Source organism: Maniola hyperantus, chromosome 18, assembly GCF_902806685.2.
Source record: "Maniola hyperantus chromosome 18, iAphHyp1.2, whole genome shotgun sequence".
Lineage (NCBI taxonomy): Eukaryota > Metazoa > Arthropoda > Insecta > Lepidoptera > Nymphalidae > Maniola > Maniola hyperantus.
In genome coordinates, this window is record NC_048553.1 from 5,272,036 (window position 1) to 5,299,805 (window position 27,770).

General features: G+C 38.5%; 2 protein-coding genes and 1 long non-coding RNA gene across 3 annotated transcripts; 1 reads left to right on the top strand and 2 right to left on the bottom strand.

The window, feature by feature from the left end:
- Positions 1–101: 101 nt before the first annotated feature.
- LOC117990425 (NPC intracellular cholesterol transporter 2-like) lies at positions 102–6,965 on the top strand. The gene is made up of 3 exons (XM_034977866.2): positions 102–366; positions 4,058–4,168; positions 5,000–6,965. The coding sequence occupies exons 1-3, from the start codon at positions 276–278 to the stop codon at positions 5,278–5,280; spliced, it is 483 nt and encodes a 160-aa protein (XP_034833757.1). The 5' UTR covers positions 102–275; the 3' UTR covers positions 5,281–6,965.
- Positions 6,882–27,575, bottom strand: LOC117990426 (ecdysteroid-regulated 16 kDa protein-like). Its single transcript, XM_034977867.2, has 3 exons — positions 27,417–27,575; positions 18,041–18,148; positions 6,882–7,712 (listed from the first exon to the last, which is right to left on the bottom strand). The coding sequence occupies exons 1-3, from the start codon at positions 27,487–27,489 to the stop codon at positions 7,435–7,437; spliced, it is 459 nt and encodes a 152-aa protein (XP_034833758.1). The 5' UTR covers positions 27,490–27,575; the 3' UTR covers positions 6,882–7,434.
- Positions 10,122–17,184, bottom strand: LOC138403605 (uncharacterized). The gene is made up of 3 exons (XR_011237841.1): positions 16,455–17,184; positions 11,043–11,162; positions 10,122–10,512 (listed from the first exon to the last, which is right to left on the bottom strand). It is a non-coding gene; the product is annotated as an uncharacterized lncRNA (long non-coding RNA).
- Positions 27,576–27,770: the final 195 nt, after the last annotated feature.

The window sequence follows — 27,770 nt, forward strand, 5'->3', positions numbered from 1 at the left end:
CAATGTAACACTTTATAATATGAAGAACCTATTTAAAACATTCAAGTAGGTACCTATCTATACTATAAAGTGTGTGGAAGTGGTCTTTGTATCCAATTAGTAAATCGTAAGATCGTATAGCCGTACAGTAGAAGTAATATTATGCTTTGTGCTCGGAGTTGTCTCGCAGATCGCGACCTCTGCCTGCGTTGAAACTGGTTTCTTCTTATTTGGCGATTTCTTCTCAATAGCTGCGTCTGCGGTTTAGTGCGCGGTCGTCTCATCGGTTTTATAAAATGAATAAACTCTATATTACTGTAGTGGTTCTCTTAACCGTCGCGTTTATAACCGTACGGTGTAACAAGACTCCATCAGAACAATGCTCAGGTAAGAAATAAATTTATAATAAGTAGTTTATTATTGGGTACCTAAAAGGAAATGGAATTTATAATAATTATTGTCTCTTACAAAGCTTTTTTGCACATGCAAACATGCACTTATTGCATTAACTTCGTGTCAATAAAAATTATTATGAAATACTTAGTGCATAGCCTTTGTATTCTAGTTTTTTTAGAAACATGATAGATAGCTTGGTTATAACAAGCGATGTAAAAGTACGCGACAAGTTGAAATGGCAATCGGGGAGGGATAGCCCCGCACACCCGCACAGCCCCCGCGCTAATCCAGTGCGGATGACGTGCGGGAGTGCGGGGCGTCCACCCGCCTTATACCCCGACTGCCATCTCAACCTGTCGCGGTCTATAGGTTCCATATCTACCTAAAATAAAAATAAAAATCTTTCCATAAGGACCGGTTTTTCGAGCCGACTGTCAGTCTCCACGTTTAAGCTCTATTATAGGTATACCTATACCTCGTCACATAGAGGACGCACTTATTAGAGACTTTCGTCTTTTAGGCTTTTGAGTAGCGACGACGAAGACTTGACGCAATTTTCCAAGTTCTGCTCAGTCCAGCTCTTTTTTTTCCGCCAGTTTTCTTGTCAAAGTTGTTTCTCCCAAGTTGAAGCCTCACCTAGGTAGTTGTATTCTGAAACAACTTATTATATGCTAACACTAGCTTATGCTCGCGACTTCGTCCGCATGAATTACATTTGTGTAATAATGAAATTTGTATCAAACTCCCATTTCCCCTTAGAGGTTGAATTTTCAAAAATCCTTTCTTAAAGGATACCTACATCATAATAGCTATCTGCATGCCAAATTTCAGCCCGATCCGTCCAGTAGTTTTAGCTGTGCGTTGATAAATCAGTCAGTCAGTGAGCTCTTCCTTTTATATACCTATACCTAGGTATATATTTTCGATGGAGGCGGATATCGGGATGATGTCGTAGTAGGGACCTAACCAATAAACATGACTTTCTTTCTGTCCACGTTCATCCCGAGACCTCGTCCAGAAGAACAGTTAAGGTCGGTCAGTATTTCTTCAAGGTCCTGCAGCTATTCTACCAATAGCATGACTGCTATGTCGTCTACAAGTCGCAAGTGTGAGATGTTTAGTCCGTACAAAATGACTCCTCATGCGCCATTTTAACTCCATGGGTCAACTGTCATGTCAAAAGTACGGTTCACCTTTAAAATCGTACTTTTGACATGAAATTTGACACAAAAAGTTAAAATGGCGCGTGAGTGGTTAAATTTTACGCGCCTACCTACCTATTCGCCATTGAATTTTATCTCTCGACCGTTCCAGTCCAATACATCCACTGTGAATACAGCTTTACTTTTTTCTTAAGGCGAATGACTTCTTAAAGTAAATGCGGAAGCGGTCCTTGGTTACTGACGCTGCACTGTTGCGATGCGTAACCGGTTCGGGGGCGTCATTCAATATGACAGAGTTGTAAATTCTCTCACGAGATAGAGATGTGAAATTTTAGCTGGAATAGCAGATACGTCTACGAGGGCGCAAATATAGAGCTTCGGGGATATAACATCTCCCTGTCTTACTCCCCTTCGAATAGGAATTGACTGTGTCTGGACTTTGGTGGTCTTGGATTTGAACGGTCATCGTGCAGAAAGCTGAATACTTGGATATAGTGCTAATCGTCTTAGCATAGTTCCAGCGTATCCAGTACAATCCAGGTTTCGATGGAGTCGAAGACTTTCTCGTAGTTCAAACTTCAGTGTTAAGTTAAAATGTTTCTACCTATACGGTTTGATAGTCGATACCTATGTAAGTGCCTAGGTTTGATTGATCTTAGAATAACCTGTTTAAAATAAAGTTTTGTTTCTGGGTGGCTGCTAATTCAAAAATGCCTCAAACATCAAACTCACTTTCGTACCGCATTAAATATGGAAGGTTGGCGTATCCAGCGTACCTACAGACTATTGAAAGACCCAACCCAAGTGTAGTGTCGATTGGTCCAGGTCAGGACCACAATACACATGCTTCTGCTTCTCAGACTCAGTTGACGTTGCGCATGTTCTACTTGCTTACTTAGTATGAGATATTTATAATTCACCAATGTTGATAGCGACAATTCAAGCGGCAAACACTTTAGCGTTAATATAAAGTATAAGTAAAATGAACTTTAAAGTTTAACTGCCTTATACCTACCTACCTAGTCCATCATGCTGCCTAAGTATGGATTGGCAGACTTCACCAAAGCTTCGATAATATTATAGAGAACTCTCAGGCATACCTATAGGTTTTCTCACGATGCTTTCGTTCACGGTTAAAGCAAGTTATATTTTACTCTCCGAAAGGTTCTAAGAGTCTGGAATCAAACCCCAGACCCCTCGAATCCGACGTCTTAATCGCTAATATATATATCACAGCTTCTTTTAATAGGTATATATATAGATACTTAGGTATTATCTAAATAAACCTGCATACTAAATTATGTTTTATTTCCTATTGTAAACAAGTTTGAATAAATATAAAAATCGTAATTCTCAACTCAAGGTTTACGTGCTATTATAGTAGGTACCTACTATTATATATTCTGTGGTGCTATTAATAATAATTTACCTACTTACCTTTATAATCTTTACAATATACGTACATATAAAAGACTTGTCTATTTATATCATCGATATACCTAGAATGTAATAATTGTATTATCCATCGAAGATATTATATTAAAAAGTGAAAATATTGACACATCAACGTTAAGTTCAAACAAAATCCTACTCTATGGTTCAAACCGCGTGCTGGGTCTAGAATGTTGAGATTTGCTCTGGCTCTGGATAATGTAGATTTCGCAATTTTTTTTGGATGCCCACCCGTCAGGTATGTCTGGTTTTCCGTTTTCCAGATTTCTGAAAAATATTTGTATGGAAAGCGTTTTGGAGCGCGCTAGGGGTAGGTACTACTCTTATTCAGAACGATCTGAAGGAGATTACATCCAGAAGATAGATAGAAGCTAATTTATCAATATTACATTATCTAGGTATTATTATACCTATCCATCATGATTCATCCATCGCCGGCTCACTACTGAGCACGGGTTTCCTCTCAGACCGAGAAGGATTTGACCGTAGGTAGACTACAACGCCTGTCTAGACTTGCGGATTGGTAGACTTTACACACCTTTCAGAACATTATGGAGAACTCTCAGACACGCAGATTTCCTTACGATATTTTCCTTCACTGTTAAAACAAGTGACGTTTCATTGCTTAAAACGCAGCAAGTATATATAACACAGATAGAGGATGCTACGGTGGAATCGAACCCCGGACCCCCGACTAGGAGAGGAGATGTCTTAGCCACTAGGCTACTACTTTTTTGTTTTATTTATAACTGGGTACTTATGTCTTAGCCACTAGGCTACTACTAGGCGTGACTTCGTCCGCGTGAGTTAGATTTTTAAAATTCCCGTGGGAAATCTTTGATTTCCGGGATAAACAGTAACAGTTCCCGGGATGCAAGCTATCTCTGTACCAAATTTCGTCAAAATCGGTTAAACGGATGGGCCGTGAAAAGCTAGCAGACAGACAGACAGACGGACAGGCAGACAGACACACTTTCGGATTTATAATATTAGTATGGATATGGATATACTGTTTTTATATTTTAATTTGTAGTTAAGTAATTGGTATTTTCAAATAATGTTTACAGGTCAAAACTTCGAAGATCTTACGGAAAGGATCCAAGTATCGCCTTGCGGCAAGTCGCGCTGCAAGCTGCGCAAAGGCACTAACACCACTGTTATATTTAAATTCAAACCAAGTAAGTAGGTTTCACTTGTACCATTAAGTACCTACTTAGCTACTAAGTAGGATGTCGCAAACAGAAGACTGATTGAAACCACAGCCGTTGCAGTGCCTTAGTACGCTGACACAAGCACATTTAGTTAGAGATCATCATCATTATCATGATCAATCCATCGCCGGCCCACTACTGAACACGGGTTGCCCCTCAGTTTGAGAAGGGTCACGCTGGCCCAGTGCGGATTTGCAGACTTCACACATCTTTGAGAGCATTACGGAGAACTCTCTGGCGTGCAGGTTTCCTCACGATGTTTTCCTTCACTGTTAAAGTAAGTGATATATAATTACTTATAAAACGCACATAACTCCGAAAAGGTAGAGGTGCGTGCCCGGGATCTAACCCCCGACCTCAGGAGGTGGACGTACTAGGCTTACACTACAGCTACATTAGGTACAGCTTATACTTGGCTTTCACAGCTTATTAGTTAGAGCTATACCTACAGTCAAAACCGTTTATTTATAGTGACGTATCGGTTACAATTACGCAAAGCCGGAGTCCCGGTTATTTGAAGCATAAAGCTACGGCCACACCTGCGCGTCACGATATGTTAATATTCTGTGCCGTTGCACTAGTTTCTTACCTACTACACACACACCACACCTAGCACAAGTTTTACGCTTAGTTGGAGGGGAAAGAGGGATATCAGTCATGAGTAACATTCTTTAAAAGAAAATTACACGAGCACACTTAATAATCACCTATATACGCAACTACAAAGCGAATCACGAACTTCATAAGTGTTCTTTTGTCATTTCTATTTAAAACACAATATTAATGGTTGCTTTTCAGAAAAGGAAATCAAACAGCTTACAAATGATGTGTACGCAGTCATAGCTGGTCTACCACTGCCGTTCATCGGAGTGTCGGGAGTGAGCGCGTGCCCGCAAGTCAAGCGCGCGGACACCGGCGAGCCTGCGCCTTGTCCTCTCCCGCCCAACCAGGAGTACTTGTACACCAACCACTTCCCCATCGAATCCTTCTATCCCGCGGTTCCCCTTCGCGTCCACTGGAGCCTCAATGATGGTGTAAAAGACATTATTTGCTTTGAAGTACCCGCTGTGATAGCGTAGAGACAAGAACGAAGTAAAAGTGTAGTACGCGACGGGTCGAGATGTCAACCGGGGTGGAGACGCCCTGCACACCCGCACAGCCTCTGCACTAATCTGGTGCGGGATAGCGCGGGTGACGTGCGGGTGTGCGTGGCGTCCCCCCGCCTCATGCCCCGATAGCCGTCTCGATCTGTCGCGTACTATATGTATAGTTATTTGGAGAGTGACCAAGCACGAGCAGTTGCGATGCGACCCTCTCTCCTTGCATTTCTGCTGTGTGCAAGTATCTAAGTAGGTCTACAGACTTGTACTATCGTAACACGATCGCAGATTGTCTCGTGTTCGCCTATCTCATATAGTCTACGTATATAATTTTTTGCTTATTTAGGACAAAAAAGACTACTTGGTAGTATTTGAATTGCTGCCTTAAGGATGATTTATGCTTGACCGTGCCGGGCACTAGCCGTGTAGGTACGAGTTTTCCGTTCCGGTGTACGTGCCTCACGTTTATACTACACAGAGTGTAATATAAAAGTGCACGGTCCCCCGTGCCGTGTCCGTGTTGCGTCTGTGTCTTGGTCGTGGCTCAGGGACACGGCAGAGTGAAGCATTAACTGATGCTTCATATAAAATGTCCTTGATGTTTTGAATCCGTGCCTCGTCCGCGCCTCGTACGTAGCACGGCCCGCGCCCGCCACGTGTTGGCATAAATCATCCCTTAGAGTCCACGCTCTCACCCCATATCCACTCTCTCCACGAAGCGATACTATACAAATAAAAGTAAGTACTTCACAAAACTAGTACAAAAATGTGATTTAATCATCGAAGGTATGATTTTCGATCAGGTAGCTATTTGTTGTTGCCGTTGGATAGAAGCGGGGGTTACTTTGCGGAAGTAAGTACATGATATTATACTGTATACAAGGGTCAAAGAACCACAAGCTTGATTCGCTATAATCCGCCAAAACCGTCAAATCTGTATAGTACAACTTGCAGCATGCGATATGCACCACCCGCCCTTCCACTACTAAAGAAGCTGGAAAAGCAAGCAATATGTATAACACCACCAAGACGCAAGACAACGTTTCACTCTGATACCGGAGCTTCCTCAGGAGATGTAGACTTCACAATGACACCCATAATACAGATTTGTGAGTTTTATGGTTTTGACAGGCTTTTGCGGATCATAGCGAATTAAGTTTGTGGTTCCTGATAATTGATGTTTGGTAGCACTAGGCTATGTGTAAAATAAACGTCACTTTGCTGAAAGTTATGCCAGCACCATGAAACAAAACAGTTTAAAAAAATATAATATTCTCGTCGTAAGTCGTAAGAACAATATTATTGTTTTCTTAGCTTTAGTAATATTTATATATTCTGAGGCTTTATTAAATAGGTATAGCTATGTGTCATTATTTTGTAAGGTATACTTATAGGTTAAATTACGAATGATTTGTATCCTATTCCACAAAGAGGTATTACTATAGTAGACGTAGTTAAGTATCTATAATACTTATTTTATTATCTTTACTATTTCATAAATCATAATTTTGTAATTAAGTATCAAGCAATAATAATTCATCGTCATCGTCAAAACCATCGTCGTAAGAAAAAACTACGTCTTATTATTAAAACCAGTTATATTAACCTTATTATAATACTTATAAATATACATAACAATGTTGTTGAACCACGTGAAAACGTTGTTCTGCATTTTTTGTTCGTCATACCTGCCTGCAAGAGAGATCTACACTTTTCCTCAGAATGAGGCCTGTTACACGATCAATAATTATCACGCGATACCTACGCGATATTGCGATCCTGTATCGAGGAAATATTGATGATTTTACAGGATCGCAATGTAAATGAATGTTCTCATTCTTAAATTCTTCGATCCCAAAATCACGTATTGCTATTGACTTATATACTTATTACTTCGTATTGTATAAAATATGTATTGCTAGTGTAAAAACCCCCTCCAATAGGTACAGTTATGGTTGTTAATGCAGGTATTAGTTTAAAAACATCTTGGGCAATAACTATATAGGTAACATCGATGCCACTAGGGGGTGCAATTACAAAAATACATAAAAATATACAATTTATAGAAGCACTCCCTGATAATATCCTGCCGGCGCGGCGCCTATACCTATGGTAAGAAATATAACTTAGTTCTTAGACTATCTTTGCTGGTACCTCAAAACAGATAATATCCTTGTTTTTGTGCTGCAGTGCCCAGTGCACCTTGACTTCTATGGAGGGATAGAAACTTAATATGGGGAAGGAATCTTTGTAGACATATGTGGTGCCCGCTTTCAGAGGACACGAGGCTTTCTCGCCCGCCTCGTTTTCTAATTTGTCGCAGATTCCAACGCCGTCCACGCCCACAAATGGCAACTCTAGTCCGGCTATAGTCGCTGTGACGTGGTTAGTCGGTACGTCCACATCATCCCCTGAAATGATATAATTTAGTGTGTACAGTTTAGATATAATAGTAGAATATTATGCTCGCGACTTCGTCCGCGTGTACCACACAAATTTCAAAACTACTATTTCACCCCCTTAGGGGTTGAATTTTCAAAAATCCTTTCTTAGCGGATGCCTACGTCATAATAGCTATCTGCCATGCCAAATTTCAGCCCGATCCGTCCAGTAGTTTGAGCTGTGCGTTGATAGATCAGTCAGTAACTTTTTCCTTTTATATATTTAAAGCAACTTTATTTTATACTATGTAGAGATAAAGATTATAAATGCAAAAGTGTGTCTTTTTTTATTCCATTAGATAGGTACAAGTAAGACCTTGACCGTGATTTCACCTAGTGGTAGCGGGATGCTATGATGGAAGCGGGCTAGCTTGAAGAGGTATGCTATTAAAATGGTCTGTCTACCTGCTAGCATTTCACGGCTCATTTGTTGAACCGATTTAGACTAAATTTTATACACAGAGATAGCTTGCGTCCCGTGGAAGGTTTAGGCTTTTGATTCCGGAAAATTAAAGAGTTCCCAAATCCCTCGAGATTTTTAAAAACGTCAATGCAATGGATGAAGTTGCGGGCACCACCTTCTTGGTACAGCTAGAAAGCGGACATCCTGGAGGCGGACAATGGAAATATGAATTAGTATGGAAATCGGGCTGCCTTAACAGGCACGGCTTGACACACTTCCGCAATCTTCATAAATGTATTATGAATATAAAGATAGATATGTGATATCTACTAAGTACAGTACAGGCTCAGAACCGCGCCCTGTTAGCATAAGCTTACATATGTAAGCCCGGCACGCGTTGAACTCTAATTTATGGAAAATCAATTATGGAATAAAATTAACACTTGGATGGATGCGGGGCGCGGGCGTGTGGCCTAATTTTGACAGCGCATACCAGTCAACCACTCTGGTTCACCCAAGTCGGTGACTGGATGGGTTGCCGACTTTGGTCATTTCGTTTTCTCCGTGCTTCGGAGAGCACGTTAAGGTGACGCTGGATGCACGTCCGAACTGCTCGGCCCACGTGGGTAACCTGTATGCTATTTCACCTAACATTGTGATAGAAAGAAATAGACTCAGTGATGAGCAGTGTAGCGAGTGCATGCGCTCACACTAGCGTCCGGATATATTGATGATGGCACACAGATAGTTGGACAGATGTCACCGATGAATTTTTGTAAATATATGATTTATGAAGGAACTACTTATTTCAATTATTATTGTATAAGATTTTATGGAAGAGCGGGGTCGCCTGCCACGAGTACTCGTAGCAATACTAAAACAGTTACTGGGATGGTCCCAATTACTACGCACTATGTGAAATTGTTTTACCTACTGAAATAAATATTTTTTAATTTTTTTTTGAATGATAATGATTACCTACTTATCTTTTGATGAATACTATAAAATCTCACTTACATACATACCTATTAGGTAACTACTGCCTCAGCGTGTATAAACAACTCGTATATATTATAGAAATCCATACTTCTATGAAGTGTCTGTCTGTAATTTCGAAATAACTACCGCAAGCTCATAATATTGTTATTTGAACTGTACCATAACAGCTGAATCAAACGTTTTTAAAAACTGTCTGTCTGTCTGTCTGTTTGAACGGGCTAATCTTCGGAACGGCAGAACCTATTTTGACGGGACTTTTACAGACAAGTAGAGGATTAACAAAGGATACTTTTTTAACCGACTTTTAAAAAAGGAGTTGTGTTTTTCTACCTATGTACACAGAAATCTCCGAGATTTCTGAACCGATTTGCGTATTTTTTTTAATTGATAAAGAAACTTTGCAACATTGTCCTATATAAAATGTCATTTTATATAGGACACACAGGATTTCAACTCCTCAATCCTGATGCTGCAGGGGACATGACCACCAAAACTTATGGGATTTTGAAACTGTCGGTTATAAATTGATATTGGAGGTAGGTACCTATATCTACCAAGTAAAGACTTTATCATTGAACTCGAAGACCCACTTGTACAGACAAGATGCTGTACCTAAGGAATTGCATTGCTAAATCGTGGTGATCCCACGGAATTTTAAATGAATCATCGCCCACGCCCGTTCGGTACCCTCATTCCGCACATTGTTTTTATTAGTCAGTCCACCAATCACAACAAAGCATTCTCCCCTGTCCCCCGCCAACATTTTACGATTTTGTTTTCATGTAAATCCTTGTATATGCGTACTCTAGGAGTTGAATTCTCTGTGCTGGCGGATTACCTATTAGGAACACATGATTACACATTCGTTTGTCTGTGAAAATAAATTTTGTTGCCTAGACTTATCTATTAGTAGCGACTAAAAACTATATATACCATCTACTTGTGTATAAAAAAGTCTAAATAAATTCCACTTTGATCTCAAAAATGAAAATTTTATTTTTATAAGTAGGAAGTAGGTACAATTCAATTTCCCTCTAAAAGCCCACTACACACATAAACACAATATGTATCATTTTCTGTTTCAACAGTCACATTAGATGTATCATTCGACGCAGAACTATTGAAGCTCTCCATTTCATTTCTGGAATTAATAAACATACAATCAACATAAATATATTGTGAGTATTATCTATATAGAATGTATGCAAAAAACATAGCATAACAACTTACAAGTATGGTATGGGTAGACCTTTCAATATTTAGTACGGAATTGAATGTTGTAGCATCATGTTGGATTTCAGTGGTACGTATATTGGGCACATTCATTTTATTTTCCTTGTTTTCTTCTAAAAGGAATGTCTTGAGTCACTAAAATACAACATAATTCAGCATTGACAAATCTGACAACAAATAGTAAATCTCTATATTATATAAAAATGAATCGCTGAATGTGTTGCTGATCGCAAATCTCGAGAACAGCTGCACCGATTTCGCTAATTCTTTTTGATAATATTCCTTGAAGTACGGGGATGGTTCTTATGGAGAGAAAAATTTAAAAAAAGTCCTGAAAAAGAATCGACTGTAGGCGGTGCGAAGTTCGTCGGGGCAGCTAGTAACATAATAATTATATTATCCTAATCCTAATTCCTAATCTAAATATAAAAGGTGACTGACTGACTGACTGACTGACTGACTGATCTATCAACGCACAGCTCAAACTACTGGACGGATCGTGCTGAAATTTGGCATGCAGATAGCTATTATGACGCAGGCATCCACTAAGAAGGGATTTTTGAAAATTCAACTCTGGAGGGGGTGAAATAGGGGTTCGAAATTTTGTGTAGCCCACGCGGACGAAGTGGTGGGCATTAGGTAGTATCTAAATAATATCAATTTACAAACACAGTGTCAAACTTTCAGAAGCTGGCTCTAAATGGTACGGTGTGATAGCATCATAATCTAATTCAATTCGATTTTTTGCTTTGTCGTTTCCTTGCCAAAGAAAATCCCGTGATCCACTAAAATAGAAGTATAATATATAAGTATTTATTAAAAATAAATAAATGTCATCATCAAATTCACCATCCTGGAGAACCTTGTAAACGACACTCGCGTCTATTTTTTATAAAAAGTGCTGGCCCGCCATCTTAGATTAAAAAATTAATGTCATTATCAAAACCAGCATCCTGGAAACCCTGAAAACGACACCCATTTCAATTTTTGTGAAAAGTGCATGTCTGCTATTTTGGATTTGAAAATAAATGTCATTATCAAATTCAGCATCCCGGAAAAGTACATATTCAGTCAAATAAAATTCCCGTCGAGTCACATTGTTACTCACGTCGGGTGTGACGCACGGGAATAACCCCGAAAAAGTAATGGCATTATCATCACAAGATAATATTATGGTTTGGAAAGATTCTGATGAATTTTAATAGATCTCCTCTTTGCAAGGGATTTGCTTTTGCGAGAAGCTTTTGCGAGTCTAAACCGTTTCTTTTTCCTCTTCCGCCAATCCATTTTTGTTTCTGTTACACGAAAACTCAAGTATATAATTAAATTGTCTAAGCACACAATATTACCTACATACTTATATTTGTAACTAGATGATACACGCGACTTCGTCCGCGAGGATATAGTGGTTTTTTAATCCCGCGAGAACTCTTTCAAAAGCGATCACTATTTCAAATTTCAGCCAAATCCGTCTTGTACTTTTTGCGTGAAAGGGTAACAAACCTATACACACACACACACGCAGATACAAAATTTCGCCTTTATAATGTAAAGTGTGATTTGACAACCCTGACTTTCGGAATTCGGATAAGTCCAAATTATATTTTATTACTAGTTGATGCCCGCAACTTCGTCCGCGTGGAATTAGGTTTTTAAAAATCCCGTGGGAACTCTTTGATTTTCCGGGATAAAAAGTAGCCTATGTGTTAATTTAGGGTATACCCTAAATTAACACTTTTATCTATCTCCATTCCAAATTTCATCCAAAACTGTTCAGCCGTTTTTGTGTGATTGAGTAACAAACATCCAAACATCCACACACACACATCACTACACCTATTATAAATGTGATAGTGTGTTTGTTTGTTGGTTCGTTGGTTTGTCCTTCAATCACGTCGCAACAGAGCAACGGATCGACGTGATTTTTGCATGGGTATGGTTGACCTGGAGAGTGACATAGGCCACTTTTTATCCCGGAAAATCAAAGAGTTCCCACAGGATTTTTAAAAATCTAAATCCACGCGTACGAAGTCGTGGGCATCACCTCATCATCATCATCATGATCAACCCATCGCCGGCTCACTACAGAGCAGGGGTCTCCTCTCAGAGTGAGAAGGGTTTTGGCCATAGTCTACCACGCTGGCCATGTGCGGATTGGTAGAATTCACACACCTTTGAGAACATTATGGAGAACTCGGCATGCAGGTTTCCTCACGATGTTTTCCTTTACCGTTAAAGCAAGTGATATTTAATTAATTAAAACGCGTATAACTCCGAAAAGTTAGAGGTGCGTGCCCGGGATCGAACCCCCCGACCTCCGTTTAGAAGGCGGACGTCCTAACCACTAGGCTATCATAGCTTCACCTAGTTTATAATATTAGTAGGATATATGTAAACTACTACCACCAGCTGTCGATACGATGCATTCTAAAATAAATCGACCGACCGACCGACAGACCGACCGGCCAAGTACGAGTCAGACTCGCGCCCCGAGGTTTCCGTACTACAATAGTAAAATGTTTATCTCTAAATCTCCGTTTAGAGATAAGCATTTACAATGTAACTTAATTTATTACTACTATGTAACTAGAATTTCGGTACATATAAAAATGAATCGCTAAATGTGTTGCTGATCGCAAATCTCGAGAACAGCTGAACCGATTTCGCGAATTCTTTTTTTATAATATTCCTTGAAGTACGAATATGGTTCTTACGGAGAGAATTTTTTTTAAAAATTCCTGAAAAAGAATCGACTGTTAGGCGGTACGAAGTTCGCCGGGGCAGCTAGTGAAAAATAAAAATAAATAAATAGGTAAATAGTATTTTTTAACATTTTGCATGATAAATCAAAAACTATTTATTATGCACTAGATGATGCCCGCAACTTCGTCCGCGTGGATTCAGGTTTTTTAAAAATCCCGTGGGAACTTTGATTTTCCGGGATCAAAAGTCAAAGTCAAATGATTTGTTCAAAATAGGTAATAAATTACTCTTTTCGATTGTCAGTTGTTGGATTTGTAAAATATAGTGGTGATAATTATTTCGCAAACGCTACGAGGGTTCCAAACGTGCCCAAGACTGAGAAGAGCCCACAGCTAACTCAGCCGGGTATTCTTTTTATTATCACCACTTTACAAAATCATAAATTAAACTTATTAGAACTATCACAAAGCCGAGCAACTCATTCCCAAGCTTGCTTATCATTTAAATAATCCTTTACAATGTAATAGGATTTTTTAATTAGTTTACGTTTTATGAAAACTTCGAACTTGTTGAGAGACATCTCCAATATGTTTTCTGGAAGTTTATTATAAAAACGTATAGAAGTACAATAGCAAATGAATTGAACTTTACTTAGCCTAGAGGCGGGCATTAGGTACAAGTTTATTTTTATTTCTAGTATTTACATTATGACAGTCAATTTTTTTTTAATTTATTTATGTTTTTATGTACGTACAATAAATTTTCAAAAATATATTGACTATGCACTGTCATAATTTTAACTTCTCTAAATTTAGTTCTCAGTGACTCTCGTGGTCCCATACTATATTATGGCTCGAACAGCCCTTTTCTGCAGCACAAAAATAGAATTTATATCAGCAGCATTAATTACCCCATAATAATTCCGTGGTGCCACCCGAATCAGGGTTCCTACTGAAAACCAGCGCTATATGTTTTTGTACTTGTGCAAGACAATATGCATTTATGCTGAGTAGGTACCTTTTTTTTTTGGGTTGTGCCACACATGACATACTTTATTCCGGCGCTTCTTCTACTTGAGGTTTTTTGACTTTATTACTCAAGTATAAGAGGCACTGGGATAACCTAACCAGTTGGTAACTGGTAATGTGTGGTAGCTTTAAAAAATAAACGTTTTTTCTTTTCTTTCTTTTTCTTTTCTAATAATATGCCATATGACATAATGCTGTGAAAGTAACTAAAATATACTAGTCTCGCCGTTTCTATGTCTGTCAACTGGCGAATCTTTTCTACCGCATATGCAGCAGAACTGTCTGTTCGATAAGTTATTTATATGAGAGCCCCATTGAAGTTTCGCATCTAACGTTATTTCCAGAAAAATAGCGGTATCCACTAAATCTAATTTATCATAAAAGTAGCCTATGTCCTTCCCCGGGATGCAAGCTATTTTTGTACCAAATTTCATCAAAATTGGTTAAATGGATGAGCTGTGAAAAGCTAGCAGACAGACAGACGGACTGATAGACAGATACACTTTCGCATTTATAATATTAGTATGGATAAAAATAAATAAAATCTGTTTTTGATGTACAAATAAGGTCCTTTCATATGATACCCCACTTGGTTTACTAATCTTACTTGAAAGTTGAAAATACTAACTATTTGTTAATGAACACATTTATATTTATTTTTTGTGATGTAACCACAAATTCATTGTTTTCAGATTTTTCCCCTTACGTGTGTTATAAGATCTACCTACGTGCCAAATTTTATCATTCTAGGTCAATGGGAAGTACCCTACAGGTTTCTTGACAGACACACTGACAGACTGGCAGATAGACAGACAGACAGACAACAAACTGATCCTATAAGGGTTCCTTTTTCCTTTTGAGGTACGGAATCCTAATGATCTCTCTTTTTGCACTGCATTTAATCTGAATCCAAGAATTCCCGATCCGAAATAGCCGTAAGCAAGACTGTATCGTCACTTACCACCAGGTGAGATTGCAGTCAAGGGCTAACTTGTAGCTGAATAAATAAATAAAAAAATACTATTTGTACTAAGCGTTGCGTACTTTATTTGTAAGACGGACAGACAGACAGCCAACAAACTGATCCTATAAGGGTTCCTTTTTCCTTTTGAGGTACGGAATCCTAATGATCTCTCTTTTTGCACTGCATTTAATCTGAATCCAAGAATTTCCGATCCGAAATAGCCGTAATCAAGACTGTATCGTCACTTACCACCAGGTGAGATTGCAGTCAAGGGCTAACTTGTAGCTGAATAAATAAATAAAAGTACTATTTGTACGAAGCGTTGCGTACTTTATTTGTAAGATGGACAGACAGACAGACAGACAGATAGACGGACAGACAGACAGACGGACAGACGGACGGGCAGACGGACCGACGAACGGACCGACAGACGCACGGACGGACGGACGGACAGACGGACGGACGGACGGACGGACAGACGGTCGGACGGACGGACGGACAGACGGACGGACGGACAGACGGACCGACAGACGCACCGAGGGACGGACGGATGGAAGGACAGACAGACATAGGGTTCCATTTTTTCCTTCTGAGGTACGGAACCCTAAAAGTACAAAGAAATACCACCAGGTAGGTACCTACCTACCTACCGACAGACAGACAGACGGACAGATGGACAGATGGACAGACGGACAGACGAACAGACGGACAGACGTACCGACAGACGGACCGACGGATGGACAGACTGACGGACGGACGGACAGACGGACGGACAGACAGACAGACAGACAGAGGATTCCGTTTTTTCCTTCTGAGGTACGGAACCCTAAAAATACAAAGAAATACCACCAGGTAGGTACCTACCTACCTATATTATTATACATATACAGGTACCTTTTTAGGGTTCCGTACTTTATAAGGAAAAAAGGGACCCTTAGTATCACTTCGTTGTCTGTCTGTCTGTCCGTCTCTCCGTATGTGTCGTATCTGTCACACAAACCTATAGGGTACTTCCCGTTGACCCAGAATCATGAAATTTAGTAGGTACGTAGGTCTTAGAGCACAAGTAAAGGAATAAATCCGAAAACCGTAGATTTGTTTGTGATTACAACATACAAAAAAATTTAAAGTTTGTTAATGAAAAAATAATTAGTATTTTCAATTTTCAATGTATGATAAGTATACCAAGTGGGGTATTATATGAAAGGGCTTTACTTGTGTATTCTAAAACACATTTTTTATTTATTTTTATGCGTAATAGTTTTTGATTTATGGAGCAAAATGTCAAAAAATACCTGAGTACGGAACCCTTGGTGCGCGAGCGACTCGCACTTGGCCGGTTTAAAATTAGATAAAATAAATAACTAAACAAAGTTACTTACCTATTGTACTAGGACCACACGAGTAGATATCCCTACTAGGACCTCAACAACAAAGTCAGGTCAATAAACCAATGAATAAAATTGGTGTCCAAAGTTCAAATTCCAGAGGTCAATGTACAAAATGCAATAAGTATTTGAAGGATAACACTTATTGACTCTGCTCAATTTTCTACACATTTGCATAGCCACTGAATTATAAGAAGAAACTAATTAACTTATTAATAAATAATCAAGTACTTTTATGAAATAATTACGACTTTTATTTTTGAAAACAACACTCGTCGTCATAGAAACCACAATATTACACGCGCAGCCGCGCGCCGCTGGGCTGGCCCTTCCCTCCGCCACCCGCATGGTGTCTAATGTTTTGGGGTGAGAGGCATGATTATTTTAGCCGAAATCTAGCGCTTGAAAAGGGTTGAACAGTAGTTTGGGAAAAGTATTTTTGAGAAAAAACTACTGAATTTATGTTTGCAAAGTAAAGTTATTTCAACTAATGAATAAATAAACTACGTGTAATGATAAATTGTTTTAGAATTTTCATATCCCTAATCTTATTTATTTACGCCCAAAGTTGACATAAATTTAGTGTTAAAATAGGAATCTTTTGAGGCTCGTAACTTTTAAATCAATATTTTTTTCAATGTTTTAGATATCATTGAACCTAGATAATGACGAGATAAATCGATATAATTCTTAGTTTTGTGCGTTCAATATCGAATATTGTTGTATTTTCCCTCCTTCGTTTGTATGAAGAAAGCACCGAACTGAGCTGCCTTAAAGGCGAGTCGTCAGACGGAAAGATCTGGGAGCCTACTGCATATATCCCAAAACTCCTAACATTGCAATGTGATAAATGGAAGTCACGACCCTCAGCTGAATTTATTTGTTATCAAAAAACTCTGCTCCACTCTAGGTACTCCGATGGTAGCGTTGGCCTTAAGTTACGTAAGTATAGTACTTATACATATATACTACTATTATAATAAATTCTGTGCCTAAGTGACAATGATGCGAGGTGTCCACGCATTTAAAAGGTAAAATGACAAAAATATTGAAAATGTACGTTTATGTTTTATTACATAGATCGATTATGTTATCGATTCTGAACCACCTTTAAAAATATCTAAGGTGGTCAAAAAAATAACTCTGTATATTATACCAGCACATAGCTCCGAAAAGTTATGTGCGTGCCCGGGAACCCCCGACCTCCGATCAGAAGGCTTTTTAGAGTTATGTGCGTTTAAGTAATTAAATATCGCTTGGTATAACGGTGAAGGAAAACATCGTGAGGAAACCTGCATGCCTGAGAGTTTTCTATAATGTTCTCAAAGATGTGTGAAGTCTACCAATCCGCACATGGCCAGCGTGATAGACTATGGCCAAAACCCTTCTCACTCTGAGAGGAGACCTGTGCTCTGTAGTGAGCCGACAATAGGTTGATCATGATGATGGTGATGATTATACCAGGTATTGATAGATAGCGCATAGTTTAGCCAGTCACAAAATTTTCAATTTTACAGTGGTTTTTTTTCTATAGAAACTACTGATAAGTTTCTAAATATATGCCTAGGATAGGTACGTACCAGGAGTGAAAGAAATTGTAATATGTTGATCGGTTCCCTTCTTGAGGCGACACGGGGATTTCTTGCACGGCGATAACTGTACATGATTTTTCAAATCATACGACTTTCCTGGAATTAAGAAATAAGTACAAAGTTTTATTATAACAAACAATATGGCTTAATATTATTGTACCTAAATTGAGCATTTGACAAGAGCAACCACCGAGTTTCTTGCTGGGTTTTCTCGGTACGGTAGGAGCGACATTCCGAACCAGTTCTCATTGTGTTGTTTCGGATTGACTATGGTGCGTAGGCCCTACTGGCCGCTACAGCGTCACCGGGGGGGTTGGCGAGCGCGAAGCTCCGCCTGGGGGTGAGCCCTAGGGCTCAATTCGAGAGGTCGGGGGGCAACGTCCTCCTTAGGGCGCCTCCTGTGAGGCTCGGACCACGGCTTAGGATGACGTTGGGATGGGTGGAGTTGTTGGACTACTGGTTAGTCCGTACTAGAGGTGTCAAATACAGGTTCATGTGTGTATCACAATATTATCACGTGTTACAGACAAATATTTAATAATTATTAACGTTACATTATTTTGTTACAAAAAAAAAATTGTTTGAACCGTGAGGCGCAAGCAGAAAAATGGGTGCAATCGATTTTCGACCTTATTGACATACGTCAGAAAACAGCATTTTAGCAATCTATGAATTATACTGAGCAAGAATATGACAAAAAACAACTTTCTCATAACCGTCAATAAGGTCGAGATTTGCTTGCACCGATTTCACCATGAGGCGCAAGCATATAAATGGGTGCAAGCGATTTCCGACCTTATTGACATAGGGAACAACATTTTAACAATCTATGAATGATACCTACTGAACAAGAATATGACAAAAAACAACTTTCTCATAACCGTCAATAAGGTCGAGAACTAGGGTATAGCTTGTATTTAACTCGATTGATTTAAATTTTAAATTTTACTCTTAATAGGTACCCAATCCATACCTTCGCGACAGGTCGAAATGGCAATCGGGGAGGGAATGCCCCGCACACCCGCACGGCCCCTGTGCTAACCCAGTGCGGGCGAGCGAGGGTGACGTGCGGGTGTGCGGGGTGTCACCCCCGCCTCATACCCCGATTGCCATCTCAACCTGTCGCGGAATACAGTACCTAGTACCTACCTATGTATGTAAAAATAAAAACAAGTAGAACGATAAAGCAATGTCAAGTAGATACCTACAATACAATAGGTAGGTAAGTTTACCTAGTTACCTATAAAAAAATCTTTTTAGTAGGTAACTACTATATTTATTATCATACATTTCTACATATTTATTATCATACGAATTATAAAATGATGATGATGATTTCTAAAAAGAACAATACCACATCACGTACCTAACCTATTACCTATAATACTTAAATGTATGATAATACCTACACTTTGAAAAACATTTTCTCATACGATTTATAAAATGACGCAAGTATTTCCAAAAAGAACAAATCTACTATAACTACTATAATATATATTATTAACGCGCGACACAAATCTATCACAACACAAAAATGTACCTAATCTACATTATTTTGCCTAATCTACATTACAATTATTCGCATTAAATATTTATCGACACTCAAGTTCACAAATAAATAAAACTGCATTCAAAATTTATTACGAAACAAACAAAATGATAAAAATACTAGCCGCATACTCGTATCATCACAGTCAACATGTAACAGGCCAATACGAAAATTCGATGTAATAATTATTCACCGTCGAATCGCGACGATATTTGTATTCAGCTGTACCTACCTAATATATTTTATTCTAATATCGTCGCTCGGTCGCGCCGCGCGCGGCGTATCAAAGATCGAACGCCTGAGTTATTTTTTAGGAAGGATTTTCTCAAATTTTCACTACTTATTATATGTATATTGTATTCAATTTTGTTTTAATCTAAAAACGAATATCTTGAATACATTTATATATTTAATAAATTTATTAGGAACATTATTTTTTGACACCTCTAGTCCGTACGCCCCCGAGGCCGTGGCGTGAGTCCACGTCCGGGTGACGTTAGAAATCGGGGACCTCGTCTTCGCCGGCGAAGATGCTGTGATGAGGTTAAATTGTGTAGCCCTACGAGATAGGGTGCATTGTCGGTCATGATTTGATCGTCGGGATCGTTAAGGACGTGCTTAGGGCGTCTTTTATCGAGGGGGTGGTTTCGGTCAGGGATGTATGTCGCTGCTTCAACTATTAGGGGGTTGGGGTGTCTAATGGCTTTCTCAAAATAGTTTTTGGAGATCCGTTTAAAGTAATGAGCTATTGTCAGGAGTTGGAGGTCTCTGTGAAGGTCCACGTTGCGCATGTACCACGGGGAGCCAGTAGCCATACGCATAAACTTATTCTGTAGGACTTGGAGAGGTTTGAGAGAGGAGGGCGGCAGGTGTGCAAATGCAACACAGGCATAAGACATTATTGGACGGATGCACGTTTTGTATAGCGTGACTTTATGTCGAAGTGACATTTTGCTTTTTGCGCAAATCATGGGGTAGAGACGGGAAAGCACATACGCTGCGTTCTTGCGGACTCTACGAATGTGCGCGGCGAAGCTCATCTTGTCATCAAAGGTTACACCCAAGTACTTGGTATTAGTTTGCCAGGGAATGGGGCGGTCGTAAAGAGTTGGTCCAGAGTTACCAGTTCTCACGCGCCATTTTAAATTTATATGTCAACGTCATGACAAAAGTACGATTCACCTTTAAAATAAGGACTAAAATTGTACTCTGACAGGACAGTAGTTGACACATAAAGTTAGAATGGCGCGTGAAAACTCATACTGTACGCATTATATAATTATTCTATTTTATTCAATATTAGTAGGTATGACACTGGAAATCAAGTTTTGCAAAGCGATTTTTTTTGTTTGGAATGACGTCTTGCGCGTTTGTACTTAGGTATTACTATAGGTAGGTAAGTAAATAGAGATCCTTGCAATGAACGCGACTTCTGTACGTTTGCATGGATTTCTGGACCTTTTTGCGGCTGTATCGCAAAAAAAAAAGAATCCGACGAATTGAGGACCTCCTCCTTTTTTGAAGTCCACCAAAAAGTCGCGGTGGGCAAAGTAAATTATTCTGGGTGAACGAAGTCGCGGGTAACTGCCGTAATTAATGAACACATCATCATCACTAGTCACTACTGAGCACGGGTTTCCTCTCGAAGAGAAGTGTTTGGCCCATAGTCCACCACGCTGGTCAAGTGCTGAGTGGCAGGCATACAGGTGATGCAGGTTTCCTCACGATGCTTTCCTTCACAGCTGTTTAATAAATGCAAGTGTCGACTGAAAAATAATATTACCTACCTATAATGTTTAGACCATTTATGTTCTAACTACTCCTTTATATCTCTATGGCTTAGGCCTTAGGCAATTTTATTACTCAAATATAATTGCGTTTTTTTTTTATTTATGTGATGTATTACGTAACGTGATGATGGGAATTTCTTTCGCGTCATCATCATCGCGCATGACGTGCCGCGGCCCGCGGTAGATCTTGCGAAGGTCGTTTTCATTGTTTAACTACACTTACTTAAAAAATATTGCATTGCTAAACATGCTTTTCTTAATAGCTTTTCTAATATCTTTAAGGCACGTTTAATGATAAAAACCGGCCAAGTGCGAGTCAGACTCGCGCACTGAGGGTTCCGTACTAGTCGTACTACAATCGTATTTTATCGATATTTTGCACGATAAATCAAAAACTATTATGCCTAAAATAAATAAAATCTGTTTTAGAATGTACAAGTACCTAAATATGATTTTCATTGATTTATGATTCAAAGTAAGATTGCTATTATAGCTACCCACTTGGTATAGCAATCTTAATTTGAAAGTTGAAAATAGCAATATTTGTTCATGAACACATTTTAATTTTTTCCTTGTGATGTCACCACAAATTCACGGTTTTCAGTTTCTTCCCCTGTCTGCTATAAAACATACCTACCTGCCAAATTTCATGATTCTAGGTCAACGGGAAGTACCCTGTTTACCCTGAAGTACGGGTTTCTGGACATACAGACAGACAGACGGACAGACAGACAACAAAGTGATCCTATAAGGGTTCCGTTATTCCTTTTGAGGTACGGAACCTTTAAAATGATGTAGGTATTATCATACTATATAGGTACTTTATACCTTCCTTTTTTCAACAACTACTTAGGTAAGTAGTCGTTACAACTAAGGAGTAAGGAAGTTCAAATTAGAAGTGTATTGTGATAAGGTTGCCTTACCTATTGCAATGAGGAAGGTGTGCTTTATGGTTTCGCGAAGTTTCTTAATACATTTATTATGGCTTAAAAATTATAATGAAACCGCATCTACGTGATACAAATATCTAATCGTATGAAGTCTTTGGAAAATCCCGTACTGAATAACTACTGTATTGTAACTTGCGCTTGAATTGATTACGTTTGACATTATCTTACACCCTGAAAATGTACCCTGATAATATAAGTATTCATAAAATATAGGTAAGTAGGTAGGTACTATAATTAGTATGATACTTTATAATTAACAACCTCCAACCTTTGTTCATATAAGTATACCTACTTTTTTTCTCGATTTAATAAATAAATAATAAAAATATTGCATAATATATTTTGTTGATTTTCCCAGCGAAGAATTATTGTGTGACATGTTGGGAAAACTTGCGCGTTCATACTTCTGGTGCGATGTTTTGAGAACATCCTCCTTTTAAGGGTTCCGTACCTCAAAAGGAAAAACGGAACCCTTATAGGATCACTTTGTTGTCTGTCTGGCTGTCTGTCTGTCGGTCTATCAAGAAACCTACAGGGTCCTTCCCGTTGACCTAGAATCATGAAATTTGGCAGGTAGGTAGATCTTTTAGTAGACATTCGGGGAAAAATCTGAAAACTGAATCGTGGTTACGTCACACAGAAAAAATTAAATTGTGGTCATGAACTAATAATTAGTATTTTCAATTATCGAAGTAAGATGAATATATCAAGTGGGGTATCATATGAAAGTTCTTCACCTGTGCATTCTAAAACAGATTTTTATTTATTTTTATGCATGATAGTTTTTGAATTATCGTGCAAAATACGACTCGTACGACTAGTACGGAACCCTCAGTGCGCGAGTCTGACTCGCACTTGGCCGGTTTTTTTTAATTCGGTTAAAAGCGGTCTGTAGGTTGGTACCTATTTGTAATCTCAGGTCACATTATTACCCACGATTATAATCTAATTCCATGCACGCTATACTTACGTAGGTACCTACATGATTGCGGAAACAGACTCGAGATACCTGCATACATTGACATCATTTGAATTCATGTAACATTATTTTATTTTAATTAATTCATGTAATCTGCTCTTTATACATATAGCTTTAGATACGACTAGTTGACTCGCCCCGGCTTCGCAAGGGAAGCCTACTTATTCCATAGACAAAATATGGGTTTGAAATATGAATGTGTCATAACATAACACCTACGTACTAGAATGTACCTACGTCCAAACATTCCTCGTGAAATGTTCAGAATACAATAAAACCCGAAACGCACACGAAGGGTTCCGCACCATCATTATAAGAAATCTCAAAGTTTCAGATTTCTTATATGATGGTGCGGAACCCACTTTACCCATGGACTGACACAAATCAGTCTCGGACAGCGTCTCAATCTTGATGTGTTTTAGTCGGGAGCACAAATCTTTACCTTTTTGTAATGTATAAGTAATTCAAGGTTTTCGAATTTTTTCCTTTAGGTACTTAGGTATGTGCTAAAAGACATTTCTGCCAAATATAATTCAAGGTCAACGGGAAGTACCCTATAGGTTTTGATTCCCTTTCCTTGACAGATACGACGGACAGACAGCCAATGAAGTGGTCCTATTTAATATTAGACAGTCTAGCTATCTACTTCTAATTTACTTATCATTATCACACTTATCTGTATGTGTCTGTATTATGTTACAATTAGGCACAAATTACTTACCTTTACCTACATATACCTAGTAGAGGAGATCCGTAGGAGAACTAGAGTAACCGACATAGCTCAACGGGTTGCAAAGCTGAAATGGCAATGGGCATTGGGCCAGGAACATAGTTCGAAAAACCGATAGTCGTTGGAGTCTCAAGGTGTTGGAATGGCGACCTCGCTCCGGAGGGCCCAGCGTTGGAAGACCCCCAAAGGAGCCGCTGGATTCAGGCGGCGCAAGACCATGGCATGTGAAAGTCCCTATAAAGAGACCTATGTCCAGCTGTGAACGTGTATCGGTTGATGATGATATATCAATTTGATTACCTACTTAAATCTATAAATAATATTTCGATAAATTTAACATTCAAGTATATAACGCGTAAAATTTAACTCCTCATGTGGCATTTTAACTTTTTGTGTCCACACAAAGTACGATTTTAGTCCTTATTTTAAAGGTGAACCCCCGTACTTTGTCATGACAGTTGACCCATAGAGTGAAAATGGCACGTGAACTCATTTTGTAGGTATTACAGATATATTTAAACAGGTATTTAGTGGATGGTGAATGGTGATTGACGACTATATACGATGTACCTACCAATACCTATGGATTGCGAATTTTTTGTGTCCATAAACGATTGATTGTTCCGGGTAGATATAAAATTGATGCGCAATTTTCATACTACATATATTATTAAAATACCTAATCTAGGTGCCTATGTATATTCCGTCTTCATGCAAAAGTAATCACGTAGGTACCTACGTGCTGTAGGTACTAGGTAGTTTATAAATGATAGGTATTAATACTTTGTATGTATTTACTTTGTATTAATACCTATCATTTATAAACTAGCTGATGCCCACGATTTCGCCCGCGTCAGTTAAGCTTCAAAACCCCGCGGGAACTCTAAAATCTTTCTTTGGTCCATCTCCAAGATGCCTGTGCCAACGCCAAGATTGGTTCATGGTTGAACCGTAACAGGCAGATTTTAGGATAAATTAAGTAGTAGATACGTACCAACAGAGTACAGGCACAGAGAAAGCTTACCTACTTAATTCTGAAAATAAGAACTGTCGAAATCGGCTCATATTTAACGGTGTACCATTGATGTTGGAATCCCCTAGGCGGTGTACCTACATAATATTGACAAAACGCTCGAACAGACTGACAAAAATTAAAATAAATAATTAATTTTTGTCGGTCTGTATAATATCGAATATAAAGCGTCCTCCCAGTTAAATTGACTAAATACATACATATAGCTACCTAATTATTTACCTACCTACTTGTATTTAACTACCTAAGTATTTCAACTTTGAAATATGGTTTTAAATAGGTAGGTACCTATATCTATATCTAAAGTAAATCTGTATATCTAAAGTAATAGGTAAGTAATGATTTTTAAGAAAACAGCTAAATAAAAATAAGTACTTTATATCACAGAATATATTATAGTACTCTTATATGAAGCTGATTACTTAGGTACGCAATTATGCTTTATAAAACCAGTCAAGTGCGGGTCGGGCCACGCGCTGTGTAGGGTTCCGTAGTTGCCCACCTCAATATACCTACTTATTGGGGTGATAACATTTCGCATAATGGATCCCTGAATCGAACAATGGTTTTTACACACCTACAATATTTTTCCAAGACCTAACCAACACCATGAGATAGACGAGGGGAAAAATTCGATCCCACTTTATGTGTAGGAGTGGTACCTACCTACCATGAAACAATTTTTTTAAGTAGGTAAGTATATTTATACCAATTTGTATATTATTAATTTCCATACTCATACCAAATTACAGCTTACTAATACTAATAGTCCAGAGACTATATCAGAAGCTAAGCCGCAGATGGACGGACGGACATGGCGAAACTATTATTTTATTTTACTCATTATATTCTTTGTTTACTACGGAACCCCAAAAATTATGATATCTACCTAAACTTGCACCTGTGCATTACATTGAAAATGATGGTCCATTACTCATCTTGAAGTCGGCCATTAGCTAGCAAACCTATTGATTTTATTATTTATGTCACTATAATTTATTATCGGTCGACCAATTAGACTCTAACATATTATCATATAAGTATCTACTAGATCCGTTGCTCCGTTGCGACGTGATTGAAGGACAAACCAACAAACAACCATAATGAAACACTTTTACATTTATAATAGGGATAGCGATTATAATAGGTATAGTGATTGCATCTTTTGGTAAATGTAAATCCTTCCTATATTATAGGTTCTACATATTTGGTATACTTAGTTTAAATAGTGATAGCCTAGTTTCAGTTATTTTTGTGAATCGTTAGTTCATTTCCCGACATGGTAATTGAAACAATTATTATCGTTTCAGTTACAATGTACCTACCTAGTAGGCACTCTTGTGTGCCATAAAATTGTCGCAAAAATAGATTTCTTTTCGCATAAAAATTATTTAAACACTGATCGGTCTCAGTAGAAAAAATATATTTTCAAATTATCCCCTCAAGTTTTCGCACATTTCAGTACCTACTATTTCAGAATCAGTTTTCTTGAAACCTAAAATTTGAATTTATTTTCACTCGTTTTAATACATGCCCCGTATTTAATTAGGTAGGGCATGCGTGTCATAAAAGCACTGCTTACCCCAGCTCACCCTACTGCCAACTTAACAGGTCGGGTAAACGGGTAAAACGGGTAGGTACCACCTACCCGTTTTGCATTATGACAGAAGAGGGACTTATCTAATTAAAATGCCTACTCTGGCTTCAGGAAGGTTTTACCGGTAGAATAGAATATATTTTTATTCAAACAATCTTTTAAAAGTTTTCCCTACTGAGAAGAACCAGCAAGAAACTAGGCGGTTGCTCTTTTAAAATGTTGAATTTACATACCTACTATTATGTCATAATTATTGTATATTATGCCATACTGTATTTAAGCAATTGCAGCCCCGCGCATTTCTGGAGCGACTCAAATCCATTATTTTTTATCATTTACTTATAACGATTGTATAGTAATAGAATAAATAGGTACCTAGGTATGCTTTTTTTAGAAAAATACTTTTAATAGATTTTTTAACTTGTAACGTGGTACTATCTAACCACGGCCGAAGTCTCCCACCAGACTGGATCGGCGAAATAGCTTAAGAAATCATATACCTATTTTCAAATTGCCCCTCCCGAAAATCGAACCCGGAACCACCCACAGGACCTTGACACCTCGAATTTTCTCTACAGATGACTATAAAACTTTTAAATTATTATTATTCAACAAAAGTAACTAAGTAGTTCTATTGTTATGTACTATTGACTTGTAACTTGGTTTTATTATAAAGTAAGTAAGTAAAACGAGACGAAACCGGGTTGGAATACGGTTACGTAAACAAGGTACTTACCGGAGCATTGTTGCACGTCGGTGGCAGCGGCAACCGCGAGCATTGAACACACAACTACGCTTAGGAAAAACATGATGAGGTCTGCACGCGGGGACCGGCGACTAGCTAACTGTGCCGTGTGCGACTCCGCACTTGCTTTAAACGCTTGAGATACAACAAAGAGTTCATATCATGATATTGTATTCACTTCAAAAATACACCCGCTCACTTATTGCCTATACATATAGAACTCCAAATCCCTATGCCTTGGCAGAGGAGCGCTTTGTTTACAAGATCTTAATTTCCAGTACCTAGTTTTTGCGGTTAACTTGCAAGACTATAGGTATAATAATAATAATTATTATTATCAGGTTT